General features: G+C 42.9%; 1 protein-coding gene across 1 annotated transcript in view; it reads left to right on the top strand.

The window, feature by feature from the left end:
- The first annotated feature begins 6,238 nt into the window (after positions 1–6,238).
- The window catches only part of Rassf6 (Ras association domain family member 6), a 36,335-nt gene continuing 18,244 nt past the window's right edge, over positions 6,239–24,329 (top strand). Inside the window, exons 1-2 of the mRNA XM_057772642.1 lie at positions 6,239–6,296; positions 14,344–14,442. Of these exons, the coding sequence (XP_057628625.1) occupies positions 6,259–6,296; positions 14,344–14,442 (137 nt within the window). The 5' untranslated portion in view covers positions 6,239–6,258. The remainder of the gene's footprint in view (positions 6,297–14,343; positions 14,443–24,329) is intronic.

Raw genomic sequence — 24,329 nt, 5'->3', positions numbered from 1 at the left:
TGGCACAGATTAATTTTCCAGTCAATATTTCACTTTCAAAACGGAAATCACTTTATTACCCCTCCATTAATACAGCAGCTTTCGGTTGTTCAAGCTGCAGAATCAGCTGGCCATGCGAGGTGAACCATTAGCCCCACAGTGTAACCGCAACGGAACAAAGATCCTAAAGTAGCCAGTTACCTAGAAATTCACAACAACCTGCACATCAATAAAAGCATTGCTTTAATTAAAGCTGTGGGGGATTCTAGGAGGAAATTTCCCCTTCTTTATCTTTTTGGTTTTTTCCCACAAACAGTTTTAATCAAGATTCTAAAATCTGTTTCCACAGAAGAGCAACTGCAGGTTCAATACAGACCAGAAGTGATGTTTATTCTTCAAGTTCGCAAAAAATTGTTGACAATTTTCCCACAGGAATTGTAGTTATTGCAGCTTATTATAACAGAATGGCAAAAATTCACAATTATAAAATATATTTATTTCAAACTTCTCACATTGGAAAAACAGCGACAATTAGCTCATTGTAAAGGCAGCTTCCTAAACAAGGTGATTTCCAGTTGGGATGTTATGGGAGTCCCCTTTTTATCAAGGGCTTCCGGTTCAGCTTCCCTTGGCCCCAGCTGACGTGGAAGGCAATGAACCCTGTTCTTTGGCTCACATACTTAAAATGGACGACTCTTTGTTTTCTAGATATTTTCTTCAAGCCACAGAGACCTCTAAATGTTTTTTCAGAAGTGATTTTGTGGCTCATGGAAATTACTCAGCCTGATGGTAACCCAAGTCTCTTTTTCTATTTCTTTTCTGTTTTCTTTCTATATGTGGTCACAATGTATTGCAACCCGAGTATTTTTCTTACTTTCTAGTTAAGACTATATTGATGGGCACATAAATGTATATTTGAAAAGCATATTCCTATAACACCCTTAGTGTGACTCAAAGGTCTAATTGACTGAGAATGCCTACTGCTTTTATCTGGGCAGTTTTTCTTGTATTGTCAGTCATTTATAGGTTTTTAATCGGCTGCGGAGTGGTTTAGAGCTCTGTTTACAGACTATGAACTAGGGTTACCTCACAACTGGACCAAGGGTCCTTATCATCCCATATCTCAACCCAGCCTCATTAATATCATTGGGAGGTTAAAGAGCAGCAATCAGGAAGTCACAGTGAAAAAATAAAATCACTCAAGCCTTCTTTGGGACTGATCCATAGACCAAAGCAAGTGTCGTGGCCAAGCCCAGAATTGGTGCAGGTCAATTCAAAGGAAGCCTGGTGGAGATAGGGGTGAGGATAAACAAACCAGAGACTTTACCATCGTCATCCCAACACTCACGTCAATAACCTAATATTCAAAAACAGCAACAAAAACCAACAACCAAGGAAACACTCAACTTTAGGAACCTTTCTTCAACATGAGACTATCAGTTGCTGATGTTCGTATATTAGTCCCAGAAGATTTTTGATATATATTTATACATATATTTATATTATATATTTTATATATATTTATATTTGATATATATATATTTATATATATATAGTGAGTAAATATCCACTTAACTCTTAATGTTCTGTGGGGAGCTATCACTTGCAGTGTTCAAGGCAAAAATAATTAAGAAACTTTTAGAAGTGAAGGTCATGTTGAGCTGTTCTCCAGAGCTGATGGAATGCCACTTGGGACACTGCTGTGTAAGCGGAGACTGTACTCTCATTTCCCGGCTGCCCAGACCCACCCGAATAACCTCACAGAAACCATATTAATTACAACACTGTTGGACCAATGGCTCAGACGTATTCCTAGCTAGCCCTTACATCTTAAATTAATCCTTTTGTATTAATCTATGTATCACTACGAGGTTGTGACTTACCGGTAATTTCTGGCATCTGTCTCCTTCTGTGGCTACATGGCTCTCCTTGACTCCGCCTACTCTCTCTCTTTCTCTCTCTGTTAGGATTTTCTGCCTGGCTTTATTCTGCTGACCCATTGGCCAAAACAGCTTTATCCATCAACCAATAAAGGCAACACATGTACAGAAGGACACCTCACATCATTGCAGATATATGGGCCATAAAAGAGAGTATAAATTCTAATTCCAATGTCTATGTATTTAATAAAGTGCCATCTCAGATACGGAAGCATGTGATGTACAGTTGTTTACTCAATCATATTTACCATCATCATTATTATTATGAATCAATTCAAGTTTCTTGAGACCCTGACACGGGCCTGGCATTAGTTTGAGTGCCAAAGAGGGGCCGCCGGTATTAGCGACTTTTCTGTTTCTATGATACAACAGGGTGCCAAAGGCAACTTAAAGAAGGAAGGGTTGCTTTGAGTTCTTGGTTCCAGGGGGATGAGAGCTGACCATGGTTGGGAGCAGGCATGGTAGCAGAAGTGGGATGCTGTGAGCTCACATTCTTGATGGAAAGCCCAAAACAGAAAGAGCAAATTGTAACTGGAGGGAGGATTGTGATCACAAAGCTCACCCGCGGTGACACACTTCTCCACCCACCTAAACTTCCTTAAACAGCCCTGCCCATTGGGGGTCCAAGAAACTCTTGGGGACAGTTTATTCACACCACCACAGTATCAAACCTCTGTCCCTGTTCTCTCTCTTAAAGCCTGTATTTTAATAAGAGGAGATGTAAGATAACGAAATAACCTGAAATGTGAAATGCATTTAGGCAATGATAACTGCCATGAGCACAACAGAACCGGGTGCTGTGATAGAGAAAGGGTAGAAACTTGAAAATGCTGTCATCAGAAAGGCCTCTGAGGAGCTAGTGTTTGGGGGAAAATGTCAGAATAATGGGAAGACGCTGTGACCAGAGCTGAGAATTCTTGGCAGACACAAGACCAAGTGCAAAGGCCATGAAGCAGGAACAAGTTTGGTCTGTTCCAGGAGCAAACTCACCCTGGATAACAAGCATACAGGCAGCAGAAAATCTGCAGCCAAAAAAGGACAATAGAGGTCTGTTTGTTTGTTTTTCAAGTCAGGGTTTCTCTGTATAACAGTCCTGGCTGTCCTGGAATTCACTTTGTAGACCAGGTTGGTTTTGAACTCACAGAGATCCAACTGCCTCTGTCTCCCAAGTGCTAGAATTAAAGGCACGCGCCACCACGCTGGGCGGAGAGTGGTCTTTTATGTCTTGGTAAGGAGCTCAAATTTAGATTTCATCCCACATGTCTGGGGCAGCCACTAGAAAGGCTCCTAGCAAAGGAACCCATTATGATGGGATCTGCACACTTTATAAAGGGTACTGATGGCTGAGGTGGGAAATGGGCAGCTCATTCTTCAGTAGGCAGACCAAAGGCAGAGAAATAGGTCAGGAGGTCATTGTAGCATCCAACCGGGGACTACGCTGGCCTGCTGTAGGGGAGAGCAGTGAGATAAGACTTCAGGACTTGCCAATTCACTGAGCAAGGGATGAGGGGGAAAAAGGAACCAAGGGCTGACCAATATTGGGCTTGCCTAGCCCCTTACTAGATTTAGGGGAAGTAGAGATATACACAGGATCATTGCCTTCATATGGAATCAATGCTTTATATTATTCGATAAATATGGCCTACTTAAAAGTTGTGAAACTTATAGTGAGTAGTGGTGAAGCTTTCTACTATTTATAAATATAATTTATTTAATAGTTGTGAAGCTTAGAAAAATGAAGATTTAAAATTCATGGTTTTTAATGTAAGCAATCCAGATGGGTAGAAATTAATGAATAAATAATATCTGAGGAAAACCTAAAAAAATAGATAAATATAGGGACATAAAAGCTTTTATTAAACCCAATTACAAGATAACAAAGAAAATTAATAAATTCACCTATTTAAACTTTGAAATTTTGATATGTCAAAAGTACCATAAACAAGACTAAGATAAAACAAATCTCCCGGGGAAGAAAGCTACAGCGTTTGCAAAGAAGACTTGATAAGCTTCATATGTAAAAGACACACTGCAAGTCACAAAGAGGAAGATGAGCAGAGAGTAAACTTCTTAAGTGAAAAATACAAGGTAAATGTAAAGAAAGACTTCACCCTTACTAGTATCTAATTCTGCACATGTTTACAATGGGTATTAGCTGAGGATAGTGGCATATGCCTGTAATCCTATCAGTCAGGGAATGAGGCAAAGAGTTGGAGCACAGCACAGTGAACCCCTGTCTTAAAAAAATTAAAATAAAATATAAATTCTATACTTTCAAACTGATAAATGATTGAAGGAAGTGTAATAACTCGTAACAGTATATTGCTCTATGGTTATAAAAATGACATTATTTTTGAATTGAAATTCTTTTAGGGTCTAGAGAAATGGCTCAGCAGCTAAGAGCACTTGCTTGCTCTCACAGAGAACCCAGTTTCTGTTCCCAGCACCCACATGTTGACTAACTAGTGTCTGTAACTCCAGTTTCAGGGGATCCAACGGCCTCTTCTAGCCTCAGCAGGCCCTGAAGGCAGATGGTGTACACACATGCAGAAAAAACGCCCATACACAAATAATAAAAGTAAAATAAATTTTAAAATAGTTTAAAGGACGTTCTCCTTTTTATCTTGCCACTTCACTCTGGAGGTTGGAATCACAGTTAGGTGCAGTTATACATAAACATCGACCTTATTGTTCTTAGTAGTAAAACTTTCCCACAGTAAGGAACTGGTTAGATAGAAAATGGTCTATGCATATGGTATATTACAGTACACTGTAAGAAAGGAATAGCCCGACTTGACATATGGTAAGTTGTTCACAATATCTTTTATGGGCAAAAACGAGGTCATAAAGCAGAAAACTATGCAGCCACTTTTCATATGTTCATAGAGCAAACATGTCAGTCAAGACATTCAGCCTGTTGCTTACAACAATTTTATTTCAGAGATAAATTTGTGAATAGTTTTCCTTCTCATTTCTGTGCTTTCCGAAATTTCCACACTGCGAATGTTATACGGTTTTACATTACGAAGAAAAACTATACATCTACACCAGGATAAAGGACTCAGAGGACAAAGAGGGCCAGCTGGAAGGCTGCAGATACAGGCAGAAACACAATGGTGCCCAGACGCTGGAAATAAACAGGAGCTCCCTTTGAGCACAGGTGACTGGGTGGGGCCAGGATCGGAGGAGACATTCTAGAAGCCGGAGCTGTAAACCCTGCAGGTCCTGTTCCTTATCCAAAGGTCAGTCCACACTAGTAACCACACTCCGGCACAAGCAATATGGGGCCCGGCCTCCCCAGGACTCACACTTGGGCTGGGTCCAGGACACCTTTCCACCAAGGCCCGGTAAATCTCAAAGCCCCTGGTCTTTTTCATTCGCCAAAGACTTCCTCCACTGTCTGACCCTTTCTACTTGAGAAGACACCACAGAAACATCACAAAAGCACTGTTGGGTCTGGTGTCGCCGTCTATCTTTCTGTTCATTCAGTACCCCGGCAGAGGAGACCTCATGGCAACTTCTTATCGTTCTCTTGAAAAATCATTAGCTCCCTTTATGTAAGCTCAAAACTTAACACTTGAAAAACAATCTCTTTTTTTTTTCAGAATTACCAGTAATTTTCTTACATACAAACAAAAAGGTACAAATAATACCATCTATTATGTGTGTGTGCACGTATGTGAATAAAAACATTATTTTCACAGCGTCTCTCATCTGCTAGTCTTTTGGATTCCTTTTGACTCTGAAGGTACTGAGAAAAAGTAAACTTGCCACACCCAATTCAGTAGATGAAATCATGGCTAGCAGAAGCGTCTGTGGGGCTTAATAAAATAATAATAATACAAATAGGCGGTCCCAAGACCCACTAAGTCAGGTGGTCCGGCCAGGCAGATACACTGGTGTTGCGAGCTGCCTGGGAGGCTCCGGCGCACCCTAAGGGTGTGAGAAAAAGAGAATGCCTTGGGTGCAACGGTGCTGGCAAGGAATGGGGGAAGCCAAGACCAAGGAAAAGAAAATGAAGAAATCTCGAACTGAAGGGCGAATTAACTCTTCAAAAACCAAAACGCAGAGTACTCGCTGCTGTCGTTTGTCTGCAGCACAGGTGGCTGCGGAAAATCATGCAACCTGCCGCTCCTGACAAAGGTCCCCAACGTCAGCAGGACGGTGACCGAGAGCAGAGCGGTGTACCTGCCGGCGCCTTGGAAGCGGGAGTAAACACTCCCAACATGCACTGAGGCTCTGGGCGTGGCTCAGGTTGCTCACACCCCTCTGCGATGGGCACCCTAGTAATAATTAACTGCGGCTAGGCTGGCCAACTATGCCGGGAGCAGCCCCAACCATGCGCCCGCCGCCCCGCCGGCTTCAGCCCCGGAGCAGGTGAGTGACAAGGACACCGGGACACCGGCAGGCAGCTCCGCCTCCCCACGACAGCCTGGGACACTCGCTACCTCAGGCTCCGCGCTGCGAGATCACAGGAGTCTCTGCCCGGCGTGATTTTTGCAGGTGAACTTGGAGGTGGTCGGGAAGTTGAGAGCGGGGCCCTTAGTGGAATCCATAGCCAGGAAGGGCAAATGGGTACGTGCATCAGCGCAACCCCAACCCTGGTGTGAGTTGGCCTTAAGTCAAATTTTTCTCAGAATACTCTCTTCCTGGACAAGGTAAACTTGTGAGGAGGGTGGGGAAGAGAGGAAGGGAAGAAGGTTTGGAGCAGAGAAGCGACTCCTGGTGATACCCGTTGCCTCTGCATTTCAAGTGTGTATTGAATGACCTCATCGTAAGAGAAAGATTCTTTGACTTGAGGTTTCAGTTAAATATTTATTTCCTCAAGGCAAATCACAATGAAAGCGACTTGGGATATAATGAAGACTTCACCAAACAGTGATTAGAATACCCTTAATTACATAGATGTCCGTCTGTGCCTTAGCATCAAGATTCTGAAGCCGCGGAGTCTTAGGATCGAGTTTTGTGTCTGTTACTTCTAGCTTGTCACTTTGAAAGTCAGGTCCCCTGTCTAAGCCTCAGAAGTCTGCCACGGATAAAACCAGCACGATACTGTCTGTCACATGGGGCTTTGGTAGGATTAAAGAGGTAGCAAGTATTCCACAAATGGCACCTTTTATTGCCGCCCACAAGTCCGCAGCGCTGTAAAATGGGTGGTGTGGGGAGGGGCAGCTGACCTGACTAGGCAGACAACACCAGACTCTGGGGACCCTCGAAGAGAATGATGCATCTCAGACCCAGCTGGAAAGAGCGGGCAAGCATCAGCTAGCTCTCTGAGGTTCTGTAAAACCGTCTCGCTTCTCATCACATTGAAGTATTTAGCGTACCTGGTGGCCAAAGCCTACAGGTTCTTCATTTTTATTCTGTGAAAGTCGAATTTATTTCTAGGGAAGCAGAACACCTGTAGTGGAAAAGTACTGTCTATCTCTTGCTGTAGAGCCCTGGCCTTTAAGTTCCACAAGAAAGACTGTGTTTGAACGATTTTCATCAAAGTAGACCATCTGGGCCATGCCCTTCTATGGTAACACATATTGAATGGTTTGCAATCAAATGACAGTGACCTTCCTTTGTGTTCTAACAATCTGATGCCAGTGCAACTTAAATGCCAAGGAAGTGGCTTTATGTTATAAAATATCCTGTAAAGGATACTTTGGGGGGCTCTTACTGTTAGTTTTATGAATGTTGCTAAATGGTTTGCAGTGAATCTCGACAGAAAAATCATCCCTGTCTTAAATATTCTTTTTCATTATAGAATTTCAATCTCCCTGTGCACCTTTAATTAGATATTGACTGAAGAATTATGGATAAAATCTTAAAGCCAAGCTAACAGAACTTCATTGTGCTGTTGACATTGACTAGTGCAGTTTAGCCTATAAAATAATCAAATTCATTTAGAGTAAATTAGAGTATTAACTAAACATTTTTATCTATTATATTGAATGTAAATTGTTGAATACAATTTAAAGTATTTGATTTTTCTATTTCCTAGTAGCTCTATCAATATACAGAACAGTATCCCACTTAAGATAAATCTATTTGGCTATATTTAATATTTTAATATTGAGATTAATCTCTGTAACCAAGTAAAAACTGTAAATCTTCTCAGTTAAGCTGTCTTGGAGTACAAATAATTTTATCTGCTATTCCTGAGGTATAAAACACTTTATTATAAATTATAGAATGTTTTAATCAATCAGAGAGAAGAATAACCAGGGTGTTTAAGAAATAATGAACTTCTCTAATTATGTTCAACATACATAATATATAAAGCAAATGACATCATCAAGTGTTTTACCCTCAACTCTAAGTTTCCTAAAATGAGTAATGTAACTCTAACTGACTAAGATGTTCAATGCTCATAGTCCATTTCCTCGTGTAAATTCCCTGGTTACAGTGTAGATGGAGGATTCTGGGGCTAGCTGGGCCGTGTAGTGGTCAGCTTTTCGCAAGTTCTCCCCACTGACTTTCAGGGTGGCTGCATCCGTGTGTATTCCAACCAACAGTGACTGTGTGTTCCCCCTCTCCCACAGTCTCCCTGGCATCCGTTGTCAGTGGTTTTCCTGATCTCAACCATTCTGACTGGAAGAAGAGGAAATCTCAAAGTAACCTAAGTTTTCATCTCCCTAGTTGCTAAGGATGCTGATTGCTTTTATAATTTTGGTTGTGCGCCTAGCCTTTAATGGCTGAGCCATCCCTCCAGGCCTTCATGCTGACCACTTTAAAGATGTATTTTAGCCATTTTCATCCGGCCCTGTGGGAGCTCTTTGTGGAGGACTTGTACAGCTGGTTTTTCTCAACTTGATACAAACCTAGAGGAGATCTATATGAAAAGAGGGAGTATCAATCAATCATCAAGGAATTGCCTCTGTCAGACTGGCCTGTAGGATACTCTGTGGGAGCATTTTCTTCATTAATGATTGATGTGGGAAGGCTCCACCCACTGTGGGTGGTCTATTAAAAATGCAAGCTGAGCCAGCCCTAGGGAGCAGGGGAATGAGCACTTCTCCATAGTCTCTGCTTCAGTCCCTGCCTTGAGTTCCTGTCCTGACTTCCCTTAGTGATGGATTGGAAGCCATAAGCTGAAATAAAGCCTTTCCTCTCCAGTTTGCTTTGGTCATGGTGTTTACCACAGCAATGGGAAGCAAACTGGGACAAATCAGTAGCCTGTTCTTCAGTTGGGTCATTTTTTCTTGACTCTTTGGGCCTTTTTTTGGTAGTTCTCTATATTCTGGATATTAATACTCTATCAAATGGGTAGCTTGCAAATATAAGTGACACTAAATGCACTTAGCAGGTTGTGTTTATGTGTATAGTGTGTGCACATGTCTACCAATAATTAAAGAAGAAAAATCATGAATTTGAGAGAGAGTAGTTTGAGGAAAATTAGATGAGGGAGAAAGTGGGTACAAATGATATCAATGCAGTACTCATGTATGCAAATCTCAAAAAAAACATAAAAAAAGGAAAAACAGGTTTTAGCAAAATAAAAACGAAATATTCAAGTATTGAAAGCAAAGCTTCTGATAAAGTACTTCTCAGTACTATTCTTTGTATTAAACTCTATGGTAGAGAACTATCCCTGTGCAAAGGTTGATCTGTGTCTTTCAAAGCTGTCAGTTATAGTATTGTCACACAGTTGGTACCACGATTCTAGCAGCTGGACAGAGGGATGGCTCCTATGGAAAGAAGTCAGGACTCTGTCTAAGGAAATGTTCATCAGTACTCAGGGTCCAGTCGATGGAGGTTCAAAAGAAAAAGTGTTGATTATTGTACAGCCCCTAAGTGAACAGGAAAAGTCAGTCATGAACTTTGGGACAACAACTTTCGGGATTTCCTTTTGGAGCCTCAGATGGAGCAGAGTCCTTGATCCCCACCACAGCAGCAGTGACCAATGAAGAAGAACAAGATGCCTGGAGTCTTCAGTTGATTGTCATGACACCAGTTTGCCTTCCCCTCTAAGCCTACTTTCCTCATCTCCCCAAGGCACCCCAAGAAGAATAGAGTGCATTGCATAAGCCCCATGGAAATATGCAATAGATTTTAGACATCTTGCATTTCCAATGGCATGTCATATGAATTGAGAGCCAGAGTGTACTCATTTGGAAGTCTAGAATTTGGTCTTCTGATCCATACCCTGTTTAATATTGCCTTAAATTCAAGAGTTGAAATCAAAAATGTAAAACCAGGTGTAGTTACACACACTGAGAATCTCAGCACTTAGGAAGTACAGGAAGGAAGATAGGAGTTCCAAGGCAACTGTCAATCATCTCTACAAACAAGGCACTGTAGAAAAGAAAATATGGAGCTAAGCGTTTCCTGGAAACCGGGTTTCTATGAACTCCTTCCCTTCTTTCAAAAACTGGATGGTGGCTTCTACCTAAGTCTGTCTTCTAGCTACGTCTCATTCCCTAGCTGGAAGCTGATCTGCTCTTCCCATCTCCAGGTTTTGAGAAAGCACCTTTATTTTAGGGCCAAATACTTATTTGTACCTCCTCATTGCTTCTCCACGCTAGAACAGTTTTCTCTGAAAAATAATGCCATGTTTATCATCCTTAAAATAATCTTACCTCATAATTAAAATACACATATGCCCTTTCCATGTGATATTTCTGGGTTATTTTTGTCTCATAGTTACTTTTATTGTGGCCACATATATAACATAAGTTGCCTACATATGTTTTTTAAAGGTACGTATACAATCAAAAGGAAAACCACCCACCCTCTTATAGCACTTAACTTTAATTATTAATACTTTAGTGTTTCCCTATAGATTGAGTGTATTTAATATTTTATTTATTTTTATGTGTACACTTCATATACTCACTCTAAATATTGAAAAATGAAGTAGTGATAATCCTGCTGTGAAAAATCTAGTCAACCTCAGGGAGAAAAAAGGAAAGAGAGCAGGTGAGTGGTTAGCAAGATGTGGGTAATTCATTATAAAAGTTCAAAAGCCATACAAGGCCTGAGGAGCTAGCGATGTTGTTTTGGTTTGGTTTTCTACTTGGCTTTTTTAAAGAACCTGACCCACTGGCCATACATTCCGATCTAGGCCACATTTCTGTGCCCTGTGCGGTAACAGGCCCAGGGAAGACACTCAAGATATAGATGACTGAACCAAAATTTCCAGCTCTAACTAACCATGGAAGTCACCCATGGTTGGTCACTGAAAGATGTTTGAAATGACTAGTCTGTTTGCATTCGCTGGGGCTTGAATTCTCTGCCTCCTCTCCCCACCTTCTTCGTTGTGGTAACTGGCAGATTCAGGCATGCCCACATCTCAGCAGGAATACAGAGCTGGGGGAAAGGGAATCCCAAAGGCCTCTTCTTTCTTTTCTCAGGTCCTAGGGCAGCCCACACACTGGAGCTGTCTGTCACCATCTCTGAGGGCTCCAAATCCATCTGCCAGCTTCCCTGGGCTTTTTCCATGCAGTCTCCCCTTAATTAAACCTGCGTGTTGTCTCCAGGGCTCTCTGAGACTTGATTGCCCTGTCAGATTTTCTGTCTCTTGAAATCCATCCTAAGGGGCAAAATGGAAAAGCAAATAACCAAACTTATTAAACCAGTGCTCATATTCTACACCTAATCTAAGTCAATCAGTTCTCTCCCCTGGGCCGGGTGGTGACAGTGATTCACTGTCCAAGCAAAGTGCGTGTTTGTGGCAGCCATCTTCCTTCTCAAGCCCCAGTGCATTGTGTTCCACCGAAGAACTGGCTGCCCAAAGTATGACCTCAGAAAGTTCTTGACGACCAGTCCTTCCTTGTTTCCCTCTATTGTCTTTATCTCTGCCGCTTCTGACTCTATTACTTCCTTCCTGCACTTTTGTGATAACCGATTCAGACCTTAAACCCACCAAGCCCTACCAACTTAGAAGATTTTCATCAGAGCTGCACAGGGTTTGATTTGCTGAGTCATGGTGTACAGGTCTAGGAAAAGAGAAAAGGAGAAGACTGTTTGAATTTACAGAGCCACACTTTGCTTGCTCTGAGTAAACAAACCTCTGAGAGTTTACCAAATCATTCTCTTACATTTTAGTTGTTGGAATTCTCTGAACATTTTAGGCAGTTTTCGGATCATACGTGTTCAATATTATTTTTACTCAGTTATTTTGTCCTACCTTCGAGCGCAGTTTTTTAATCCTTATCCATTAAATTCTCTTCAACTGCCTTCTTTCCTAGAATTTTACCTGCCAGAGTCTTAGGAACCTGTCTGCGAAGTGCTTTAGCGCAGATCACAGTTAGGCAAACAGTGATCTCTTTGCCCTCCTAATTGTTAGCCTCTAAGATAATATTTTAGATTTGTATGAAAACACAGAGAAGGAACTGATTGGAAAGCTACTGCGATGATTCTTCAGCCTATCGTTTTCATTCTCACTTGCTTTTCACACAGAACTGCCATGATATTCTTCACTTCCAAATCTCCTCAGCATCGGGTGAGAATTTGCCATCTGACTTATAGGTGGCGACTTCTGGGTCCGCACATTATAAGAGCAGGCAAGGCAGCTCTCTAGATCCTGAGTTCAGGTTGTATATTAGGAGAATGGTCCAAGAGTACTTACGCGTGGATCAGGTCTGCTTATGATGGAGGGAAGACTAGGATGAAGACTTCCTTTGGGTGCCTGGTCGGACATATAGGAAAGAATTGTGGGGAAGGGAAAACTGGAGCGGAGAGGAAGTGATGCTTCTCTTACATCCATGCTGCTCCTAAGATGGTTAGGCATCCTAATAGAAACTAGGTGGTAACGGATCTAGAAGTGAGCGGGAGTCAAGCGGACTAGCGGATTCATTTGCTTGGAGGTAGAGGTAGAGAAGTGAAGATGGGATAGACTTTCCAACCGGCCAGTATTTAAAGACATAGAGCAGTGAACAGAGCAGACGAAGACACTGAGAGCTGTGAGGGGGCAAGAAAGTGTAGGGCAAAGTTGTCGTTGCTCTGTTTGGGTCACATCATCATCACAGGAGGATCTTGGCATGGGATACCTGCAATGTGTTTTCATAGATTCTAAGAATGAAATATATATATATATATATATATATATATGTATGTATGTATGTATGTATATATAAGCAAAACTCAGGGTTTAGATGCTAGACCAAGGTCTGTGTGACTAGACATCCAGATTGATCAAATCTTGAGAATGGGTGAGCGCAGTTTGATAGGCTCTCAGGCTAACTATGTCTTTGTTATAAGGCAACGTAGCATGGAGAAGATGACAGCTAGGATTTTGTCCCTTCTAGCATGAGTCTTCCATGACACAGACCTTGGGCAACGATGTACGATCAAAGAGACACTCCCACACTGGACAAGGGCAGTAGAAAAGGAAATAAGGCATGAATCAGTAATGACAATTTGGGAGGTAGAAATGTACGGCCAGAGTGGTACAGATAACACGGCCTGAGGAGACCTGAAAGGGACCCGTATGAGGGAGACACATCTGGACCTGAGGTGGAGATAACCGTGTGGTCAAACAAGTGATGAGGGGAGACTTGATGCTATGAAATTTCATTACACACGGCTTGTCATTGAAGGCACACTCCAGGGCTGAGTATGTAAAGATAGGTTTGAGAACAAGTAAGGAAAATATAGAGGTTAAGAGACATAGGCTGTGGGTACTAAGAATGAAATCCAGGAAGGCTGGCACCAAGAAAGCAAGGTGATGGTCAGAATGGTAGAAGCTGTGATGCACCCAGTTTAGAGTCTGATGCAAGAAGTCTGCTGAGATCAGCAAAGCGCTGGAAGGAAGAGGCCGCAGCAGGATTTCATGAGGCTAGTAGAATACCTATTTAACTATTCCTCCTCCTCTTTTCCTCCTGGTATCCGAGGAAATTAGGACTTATAATGTCTTCCACTCTTCTTACCCTACCCAAACAACCTGCTATGGAAGTAAAAAGAATCCCATATAGGTTCTTTTTATTCAGAAAATTAAGCTTTTCTTTCCAGCCCTCCTTTTGATTCTAAATATAGTGCCTGTGATTTTTCCAGGCTCAAAACAATAATAATTACGGGTGTATTTATATGAAATAGACCAAGCAGAAAATATGCTTAACATTTCTGATCAAACCCTGATGCCATTTATGTGAACTCGTAATAAAGGAGCTCCTTGGTATCTGATCTCGGGCTCCAGAGCCTGCAGGATAGTTGGGGGCTATGACATCATCCTTAATCAACTCTCAAGCTGAGACTTGACTTCAGTGCCTGGAATGTGGTCCTGATCCAGAGTCCAGCCACTTTGGGTCAGGGGCTGCAGTAGAAGGTCTGTGATCACTCTCAGAGATGTAAAACCACCTCACACACCTATATGTTATATGCTATGTTAGTCTGCGCCAATCTCATAGGAACATAAACAAGTACCCAGTTTAAATAAGAAAAACTAACTTAGGGGTGTCTCCCAACAACAGCATATTAATACTCTTTAATGTTTTAGGGCATCCTCGGGTCATCTTGGAAAGGGGGAAAGAATGACAATGATGGATCCCCAGTACCATTCTTGGATCTTTGTCAATGAGAGGACATTCATAACCAGGTAATCTTACACCTATATGGTCTGTTAGTCTGCTCCAGTCACTGATAGAATACGCCACTCAGACTTTTCTAAGCATGACCTATGATCCACAAGATCAGTGCTGTGAATGACTAGATAAGATACTGATAAGAAAGTAAGGTATCTTCCTAGAGACTGCTGGCCATACCCTGTCATGGAGTCATTCATATTTCATTACAGTTGTCTGATTTCATTGAAAATTCTGCTTCAGTTTTAACAATTCAAATGTGTGTGAAGACTGAGTTAAGAAGATCAAGCTCATGGATGATATTAATACGAGCAGAGTTTGCTCTGAGGCCAGTAATCCTGTATTCAGTCCTTAGCTCTCTTTCTGCCTTTCCGCTTCTGAAACATTCCACTTTGCTTTTGACATGAGATTATACAAGATATGGCCAATATCCCTACCTAATCTCCTACACACAGTAAGTAGCATCCTCTAATGTGCTGTGAACAATGGAAGTTTAAAAACTTAGAGAGGTGAGAGCTGCCTTTGTTTGGGGCAGGGCAGATCCTAGGAGAGAGAAAGTGGCAGTGCCGACTCCAGTGATACCAAAACATGCCCCAAGCCATACAGGGGCTTAGATGAGAAGTGGAGGTCCCATGTTGTAGGACAGAGTAGCAAGGCAACGGGGCACAGGTGTGGTCAAAAGCCACCCCTAGAGGATAACGCTGAAATAGAAGAAAGGGCAGAAAACATAAACAGCCAACTTAAAGGAAGCCATCTCCTTTTCTGTTGCTCAGACAGTTGCCGACTACTCAGTGCGGAAGGGTTATAATGAGCACTGGGCACTCAGCAAAGAAACAAACGAAACCCTTACTTTCCAGGGACTGGGAGTGCAGTCAATATGAACATAAATACTGAAATAAATGAGCCGTGCAAATAAAGAGGAAAACAAGCCAAACATCTGGAGGTGGACAGGCATGGAGTTGCTAACCCAAGGAAGTATTCAAGGAAGCCCTTAGTGAAGATGTAGGATTGGAAGAAAAAGCTTCAGCTAAGCAACTGTGAGCATCCCTACCTCTGAAACAGGGACACACTGACAGTATTAGAATGGCCAGTGTAGAGGAACTAAAGTAGAAAGCTAACAAAGCAGATATCAGAGACCCACGGGGCCCAGAATGCATGGTGTTTCAGAGGCCATTTTGAGACTTGGCCTTTCCTACCAATTAAGGTGAGAAGCCATGGGAAGACAGTGTATACACCAGGGACAGCATTGGGCTGGCTGTTGTTTGAGGAGCACACTGGAGAAGGGCATGTGTAGAGGCAGAGAAGCGATCATTCAAAGCGGAGATGATGGTGTCCTGAACCATGGTGGCAAGAGAGGCAGAGCAAGGACTGGAGTAGACCACCCAGCTGAGATGCCAATGAGATTAACAAAGCCCTCAAAGGAAAGGAAGCGCCAAGGACTTTATGCTGCTAGCTTGGTACATATTTCACATATTTATGTTGCTCCTACAGAATTAGAAAAGCTAAGATTTAAAATATGCATATTGAAAGAATAAAAGTATCCAGATCAAACATTCAGGGAAAGTACAGTTTAATTGTAGCATATTTATTACCTTAAACAGAATCCATTTTACATAACTGAGATCACACTGTTTCAAAAAGCCCATCATTAGATTATAAATATTTCCTCATGCCACTAAAGAAAATCTTTCTAAAATGTTTGAATGATAGATTCAATAATACAGAAGCGATACAGAGACACACCCTGTAGCCACTCCCTAATTTCTGTCTTCAACATGGCTGTAGTTTTGTTTTGCTACCTAAGGCTGGTTGGCTGTAAAATAGCCCTGGGTCAATGCGTACAAATAAGGTAAGGTTACTTCTTCAAATTAGCTCTCTAAAAACATCTGCTCTCACCAACAGCTGACGGTCTCGTGGCCTCTCTTCCTTGGTTATGCTAGGTGAAATGCAAATCGCTTGAGGGCAAGAGCTGCCTATTTTTTGTGTATGTTTCACGAAGTTGGCCGGGTGGGTGAGCTGAGAGCATGAAATGATTTTTAAGTGACACATGGATGCTCGTCTTAACACTTACAGAACGTATTAAGAAAATGAAAGTATGCACAATTTCAGAAATAATAGAAAAAATAGCAAAGGAAAGCAAAGTCAATTAGAAAAGTGTTGGCAATAGGTAATACTTTAAATTGACCTAAATTATTAAAAAGTCATGCATGATTAGCTCTAGAACACTGCCGTAGCCCTCAGCCAGACCGCATTTGACCTCTTTCCTTCCTTTCTTCCTTTCTTTCTTTTCCTTCCTTCCTTCCTTTCTCTTTCTTTCTCTTTTTTTTTTTAGGGGAGGGAAAGGACAGGTTTATTTAACTCACCTATACATTTGTCTTTCTTATACATTAGTTTTAACATCTAATATGTAAAATTAATATTTCCATCTCTAAAAATATTTTGACAAGCATTTTCTAACACTCAGCTATAATATAGAAGAAAAAAGGAATGCATTTTGAAAACCTGTGTGTGTTCCCACGGTATTATTTCTCTGCAATGAAATATGTCACAGTAAAACCACACATTGTTGGGGATGTTTCCAAGAAGATGCTCAGACTGTCGTGACCTTTATCTTTTGTCTTTGAATCAATCAGTTGAAGAGCATAAGAGTTTGTCTTCTGTAGTCCAGGACGTCTTTCAGGCCATGGCTCTCTACATGCTTTTGAGAGCGCTCTATGACCGAGTATCATCAGGAAGCAGCAGAATTCACAGTCACTGTACAACAAGATAGAACCTTTGAATGTGCGGTCTGTAGGGCACTTGATGGTGAATCAGAATCTCACCAACAGTACAGACACTGAGCTCTGTCCCAGAACTGGTCAGGTGACTCTTCAAGCTATTGAACTCTGAGCTGCTCAGAGGAAGAAGGGATGGAGTTCTGGCAACTTCTATTTTTCCATCATAAAATTCCAGAAGCCATAAGAAATCTCTGTAAAACTGTCATCAAAAATGATAATAGTGTTGCTCACTATGGTATCCAGTGTATACACAGCCAGCAAACAGCTTCCTCTTGGTTATTCGCTTACTTGGTTTTTCAGCTCCCTGTCTGCAGTAGGCATCGTAGTAAACAAAACAGAAATTGTCAACTATTACGGTGTTTTCATTTGCCTGAACCGAAATGCAGAAAATGTTAGAAATTATGAAAAAGCAATATCTACCTAACTGAAAATTTAGTTCCAGCACATTTAATGAGAATTAACATATAAGCAAGAGGTCCTGAGGTCATGGTCCCACAGCCAGCACTCTTAGGACTGGGTCACAGTTTGTTCTCCAGACTTTCTGGCTCACGGGCATTGGCACTAGTTTCTTTCAAGCTCCAATGACCATGGTTCCAGTTGCTGCTTCATTGCCTCGAGTCCCCACTGTGGTGGGCATCCATGCAAATGTTCCAGATTAGAGACGGTTCCATTCGAATGCTTTCAAAGCACCTCCATGTTACCTTGTAAATCAGAAAGGAGTAAACACCAACCCTGTATCTGAAGCCAACAAACAAAATGTTCAATCCAGTTTCAAATGCAGATCAAATTTCATAACCCAGTAGGCTTTGTGCTTCTCAGAACCTGATATCAACCCAAAGAGACCTAAAGGTGTGCACGTGTATTCCTGCCTGCCTTTAGTAAAATAAGGGCATGATGTCATGCATTTATGCAGGAAGTACATTATTCCTTAGAGCTGCTTTTTCCAGTCATATTGGCCGGGACCCTTTGCTGACACAAAAGAACCAGCCACCCACATTTATTTCTAAGTACAGATTAGACACAAAGGGACAGTGTTCCTGAGGCTGCCTCCTACCTGACTCAGAGAGCCAGAGGGTGTTGTGACAGACTGTAAGAGTCCAGAGTCTCCTGATGGAGGAGTGAACACCGAGCCCCAGCCAGCCAGGCCTATAAGGAGATGCATTGCTCTCAGGAAGGCCCCTTCTTGGTTTAACCAGGATACAGAAGGCCCCTCTAAAAGTTTTCAGAGTCAAGAGTTTAAAATGAGACAAAGACAAAGGTTTTGAAGCATCTGCTTGAATTGTTTTCTTTAAAACATGGACATTTTTCTGTGTAGGTATTCTTTTAAAATACTGTTTTCACAGTATTACTATCTGTGAAATTATAATTATGATCTGGTGAAGATAAAAGATTATTACTTTAAAAAACTGAATGATCATATGGACTGTATCACAGAGAGCACAGCAATGTCCCCAGATATGTGGGAAGAGGGTACTTTTTAAAAGTTCTTCGTAGCCAGTATTTCCCCAAAAGCATGTGCTGTCAGTCCTCAGTGAGTGTATCAATGACAGTTCCCTGCTGCTATCAGCACAGTTGATCTACTGTGTCACCCATTCTGTCACTTCAGCGGGTTCAAAAACAAGATATTTCCAAGATACACAGAGGCTTTTCCACTCTGAAGTCAAATTTCAAACACTCTGCCTCTCCACTTATTGCCTGCATAGGATTCCTTGAGTTTTTGATGTCTTACCAATTGTGTTCTGTCACAATGCATAGTATCATCTGTGCCCCCCCCCAACCCCCAGAGTAGATATTTTATTCCCTAAAAAAATGATATTTGAGTATTTGAGGGTATACCTTGAGCCAGAAGCTGTTGCTAGAAGAAGAGCTAGGGTGTTTTTAAAGCAGGACCCTTCTAGAAGGAGCTTGCTGTCTGACACTACAGCTCTCAACTTGCCCAGAAAATTGCCCAGAGGTCAGGCTCTTTCTGGGAGTTCCTGTATCTTCACTGGCATGGGGTAGGTGTCTTCATGTCCACGTTCCCAGCCTGTTCAACCGCCATGCACTTTAGGAAGTGCAGGTCTAAGGAGGCAAAACAAACAGAGAAACCGCTTCCCCCCCCACCCCCGCCCTCCCCGACTGAGACCCAGGACAGACTTTATACTGAGATCTGACTACGGGAGAGCTAAGGGCAGTTTAGAGAATCAGGGCCAAGAAGTATCTGGTGCAGGAAGCCTCCGAATCCAGTGGCCAGTGAGTTAGAGCAAGCAAATGGTTACACTGGCTGCGGTACAGGACACATGAAAGGTATTTATAGTGCACGGATGTCCTGTCTGTGCACAGCGTACAATCCTGATGCCTGCAGAGGCCGGGAGAAGACAACAGATTCTCTGGGAATGGAGTTGTGAGCCATGTTTAAGTGCTGGGAATCAAACCTGGGTCCTCTGGAAGAGCAGTAAATGCTCTTAAGCTCTGAGCCACCTCTCCAGACCTGAAAGTCTCTCTTACAAGGACACTAAGAAGGAAAGCAGAAGAGGGACCACACAGGACCGGGTGCAATATAAGGATTGGAAGATTTTCTCAAAGAGATGTAGATAGACATTTAGAGATGCTAAGGGAAGCAGAAGATCTGGTTAGATATGTTCTGTGCTCAGTGGACATCATGTGAGTGACAGGTGGGTGTTACTCAGAACAGCAGTACAGTTGGTTAGTGTATTTATTTGAAAACAAGACTCAGTGGTCAGAGTCCTGAGAGAAAAGCCAGTTACAGTGGCTGTGGCCGTAAGGCTATGTGGGGAGAAAGCTCCCACTGGAGCTCCTGCCGGCTTACGTCAGCAGCCCCTGATCACATCAGTGGCTGAGAGTTACCTTCCAGCAGGACTCTCACAGGCCTGTGAGGCTGGAGGACTTCTGGGTGGCAAGTGGAAGACTTCGTTAAGTACAATCGTTGGATCGCTTCCCCCACCAAAAGGAGCAGGGCGTCCGAGTGTGAAGCCACCTTTGGTCTGCATTCCTAGTAGGCACAAAGTCCCTCACCTTCCACACACAAAGGACATTGTTTCACAACACACTTGTGCCTCTCCAAATAATGACCAGTGATGTGTGGCACAGCCATGTTTACCTTTCAAGTGACTTTTTTTTTTTTTTTCAAAATTTTCCATTAAGCCTTGTTTTTAGAAAAAGCTGAAATATAAGCATGCACCAGGGTGAGAGGAAAACATCCTTAGGGACCATTCTCTGGGCTCTCCACCAACTCATCATCTCCACTCCCAAGCCCCAACAGCCCTGCACAGTTGAAGGCCATTGATCCCTGGCCTGGGCAACTACAACAGCCTCCCCCTGAGGCCTGTCCTCTTTGAGCTACCACATGTTTCTGTCTTATGTAAGCCCCAGTGTCTTGCTAAACACCCTCCAAAGGTTCCTTGCTGTGCTCAGAGCACGATGTCCCCCCCCCCCCTCAGTCTAGTCTCAGAGGCCCACAGGAACTCTACAGCTTCTTTGAATCTCTTCTTTTCCTTCCCTTCAGAAGTGCCAAGTTTAGCCCTGCCCTCGGGACACTTCTGTGTCTGCCTGGAATCTCTCCCTTCCTCTGGTTGTGTGCTCCCATTCCCGAGGCCTCAGTTTACCATCCCAGCCTTCCTGAGCCGCCTCTCCCAAGCGCCATACCATAGAATCATGTTTCCCTCTCAGAAATCTTACCCACTTTCACATGGACTTGTTTGTGTTTTGTTTTCTTTCCTTGCCCCTTGCTAGAAAGTCAATTCTCATCAAAGCCCCAGAGCTTTGTTCCAGGTTGAACCCTGCTTCTCCTACACCGCTGTTGTTCTTTGTCCCTCGCCAGAGCACCCTGGATAGAACTGAGTACAGGAGCGGCCACCTCGCAGACCTTATTCATGACATGACTTTGACTTCACAAGTCCCATCCCCAGATGCTGTTTTCATAACGACGGTAGCATGATGATACATCTCTCTTTCTTAATGTACATACATGTTTAGAGTCATTAGACATAATCAGTGTAGCTCTAGTCGGAATGAGTACATCTCTGCACTGTCGATCTCCCTGTAAAAAAACTTCCCCGCTTTTAAGAAGCTAATACTATCTGAGTTCTCAGTGTTGATGTAAAAGAGTGGATCCTGTTGGCAGAGACCACTTGTTTGTTTCCCGGCCTCGCAGACCCAAAATAATCACACAGATACTATATTAGTTGCAACACTGCTTGGCCTATTAGCTCAGCCTTCTTATTAGCTAACTCTTACATCTTGAATTAACTCATTTCTATTTATCTATGTGTCACCACAGGCTTGAGGTTTACAGGTAAGGTTGTCCAGTGTCTGTCTCCTTCAGCAGCCACATGGCATCTCTCTGACTTCGCCTTCTTTCTCCCAGCGTTCAGTTTAGTTTTTCTGCCTAGCTCTATTTTACCCTGCCACAGACCCAAAGCAACTTCTTTATTAAGCAATGGTAATAAAACATATTCACAGCCTACAGAGGAGAATCCCACATCAGGGTCCCTCAGCTGCACCAGAGTCACTGAGTACCTGTTAGGAATGCAGACCTCCTCCCTTAGGAGCTTGGCAGGCACAGCTCAGCAGTCTTGTCTCTGGCAGCTCTGTGGACCATGCTGCTGTCCATTCAAAGATGAGAAACTTGGATTTAGCATGTGGATTGCTAGGTTTCGTGGCATTCATACATTGAGCAGTCTGCCATACTTCCATGTCTGTGGAGCTTTCAAACAGGAGCTTCTTCACCACCAAGCGCTTCTCACTCTTTCCCCTCCCAAAACAGCACTGACAAGGAACAAAGTCCATTGATCAAAAGTGTCAAGTCTTCCCTTTGAATTGGTATCAGAGCATGAGCAATGGCTCTCATGTATAAAGAGCATCAGCACTGTGACCCAGCCCCTGCTGCTTTGTGTCTCAAGCCAGAGGAGAAGATGGCGAGGTGGAGCCCACCTTCACTCTGGCCTCTGCCAACTGGCAGCCCAAGCTGCCACAGGTGTTTAGCTGCTTGTGTTCGCAGATGAGATCTGCTGCACAGCCTGTTATTGCAGTGGCCGGTTGGACAGCAGGTTAACATTTTCATCTTAAACTTTAGAATCCAAACATGAAAGAAAGTGAGCAGGTGCCCCTTCTCTTTGGTGGATAGAAAACCCTCCAGGAGGCAACATTTTTCAATACTGATGTTTACTCTTCTGTAATGGTCAGGCCCAGATGGATAGTGGTGACACACACCTTTAATCCCAGCACATGGGAGGTAGAGGCAGGAGGATCTCAGTGAGTTCGAGGCCAGCTTGACCTACAAAGTGAGTTTCAGAACAGCCAGAACTGTGACACAGAGAAACCCTGTCTTGAAAAACCAGAGAGAGAGAGAGGGAGAGAGAGAGAGAGAGAGAGAGAGAGAGAGAGAGAGAGAGAGATGGAGGAAGAGAGGGAGGGAGAGAGAGATGGTCAGACCCAGGCCTAAAAGCCTAAAACTGAGGGGGCAGCAACAGAGGTTCCTGAGTGCCTGAGTTCTAGGTCAACCTGGGCTACAGAATAAGGTTCCATCTTTCTATCCTGTTCACACCTTGTACGGCTTAGTAACATGGTTCCAAGTAGCAAGAGGCCTCTCATACAGTGTAGTTTGCGTAGTTAAAATATCTGGAGCCTTTCTGTCATCTACCACCCAGTTCCCCACCTCCCCACCTCTGACCAGGGACAGCTCCTATTACTCTAGCATGGAGTGTGTTGAGCAGCCAGGAATTCTTCCTCTTTGAAGAGGACAGAGACTTGATGCATGTGCCCTAGCACAGGACTCTGCCATCAAGAGAGGCAAAATTTGCTTCTGTCAAGATGGCCCTCTTCTCCCCAGCTCTGTCCCCCCTCCCCATTCCCTGCCCCAGCTTTCAGGCTTGGAACCCAATCCCTTCATTTGCAATGGAAATGTGACTAACCTACTTTGCTAAGCTGAGGAAGGTCTGTCTGCCAGGTGGTGAGGCTTTCTCTTGTCAACAGCAGCCAGAAAAAGAGGCCCAAGGCAAGGAGACCTGACCCCCAAGGTTTCTTCTCTGGAGGGCCTTGCTAAAGTTTGGGATTTCAATTCCAGGATTCCAGTGGATAGTAGGGAAGAATAAAGTGGGTTCTGAGGATTTTACGAGTGCTTGCGGACATCAGTGCTTTAGGATGACGTCAGCGTTAGCTGGTTTAATAAGGATTTATTTTTTGTTATTCTCGTATTTCCTGATTCTGCCTTTCCAGAGGCAGACAACCATTTATACTATGAATTATGGATGTCAGTTATGAAAAATCATGAATACATTAAACACTAAATGCACAGCTTGGAAAGTGTGTAGCATTACAACCTGCAAAACAATAATCCCGGCAGCAGTCAATTCATTATGCCCATTTGTTTAATTTCTAGTTGCTTTTTAGATTTGTGTGTGTGTGAGAGAGAGAGAGAGAGAGAGAGAAAGCTCGTGTGTGTGTGTGTGTGTGTGTGTACGTGTGTGTACTCAGGTGCCCGTGAGGACCAGAGGCTTCAGGGCCCCTGAAATTGCAGTTACAGACAGCTGTAAGTCACCTGAAATGGGTGCTTGAAACCAAATTTGGGTCCTCTGATAGAGCCCTTAACCTCTGAGCCATCTCTCCATACCCTAATTTCTTTTTTTTTAAACATTTATTCAAATTTTTTCATACATATACATGAAGAAATTTTATAAAAGATTTATGTATTTATTATGTACAGTGTTCTGCCTGCATGCGTACCTGCACCCCAGAAGAGGGCACCAGATCTCATTATAAATGGCAGTGAGCCACCATGTGGTTGCTGGGAATTGAACTCAGGACCTCTGGAAGAGCAGCCAGTGCTTTTAACCACTGAGCCATCTCTCCAGCCCCCTCCAGCCGCCCCTAATTTCTAATTGTTTTATAAAGCATATGGAATGTTTTAAATTAAGGCTTTTGAATTGACTATATAAAACTGTTAAATAATCCCACCGCTAAAATTTAACATTATGAACAGAGTCAATGGAGAAAAGAAAACTGAATGTGCAAAAAAGAGTAAGGGGTGTTTTTCTTCTGCCCTGGGTACTGAAGAGACTCAAGTAAAACAGCTGCTCTAAAGCCTGGGAGGATCCGCAAAGATCATCAAATGCCACCCTCAGGCT

The sequence above is a fragment of the Chionomys nivalis genome, chromosome 6 (genome assembly GCF_950005125.1).
Source record: "Chionomys nivalis chromosome 6, mChiNiv1.1, whole genome shotgun sequence".
Lineage (NCBI taxonomy): Eukaryota > Metazoa > Chordata > Mammalia > Rodentia > Cricetidae > Chionomys > Chionomys nivalis.
Note: the sequence above shows the minus strand (reverse complement) of the source record. Positions and strands in the feature narration are given on the sequence as shown.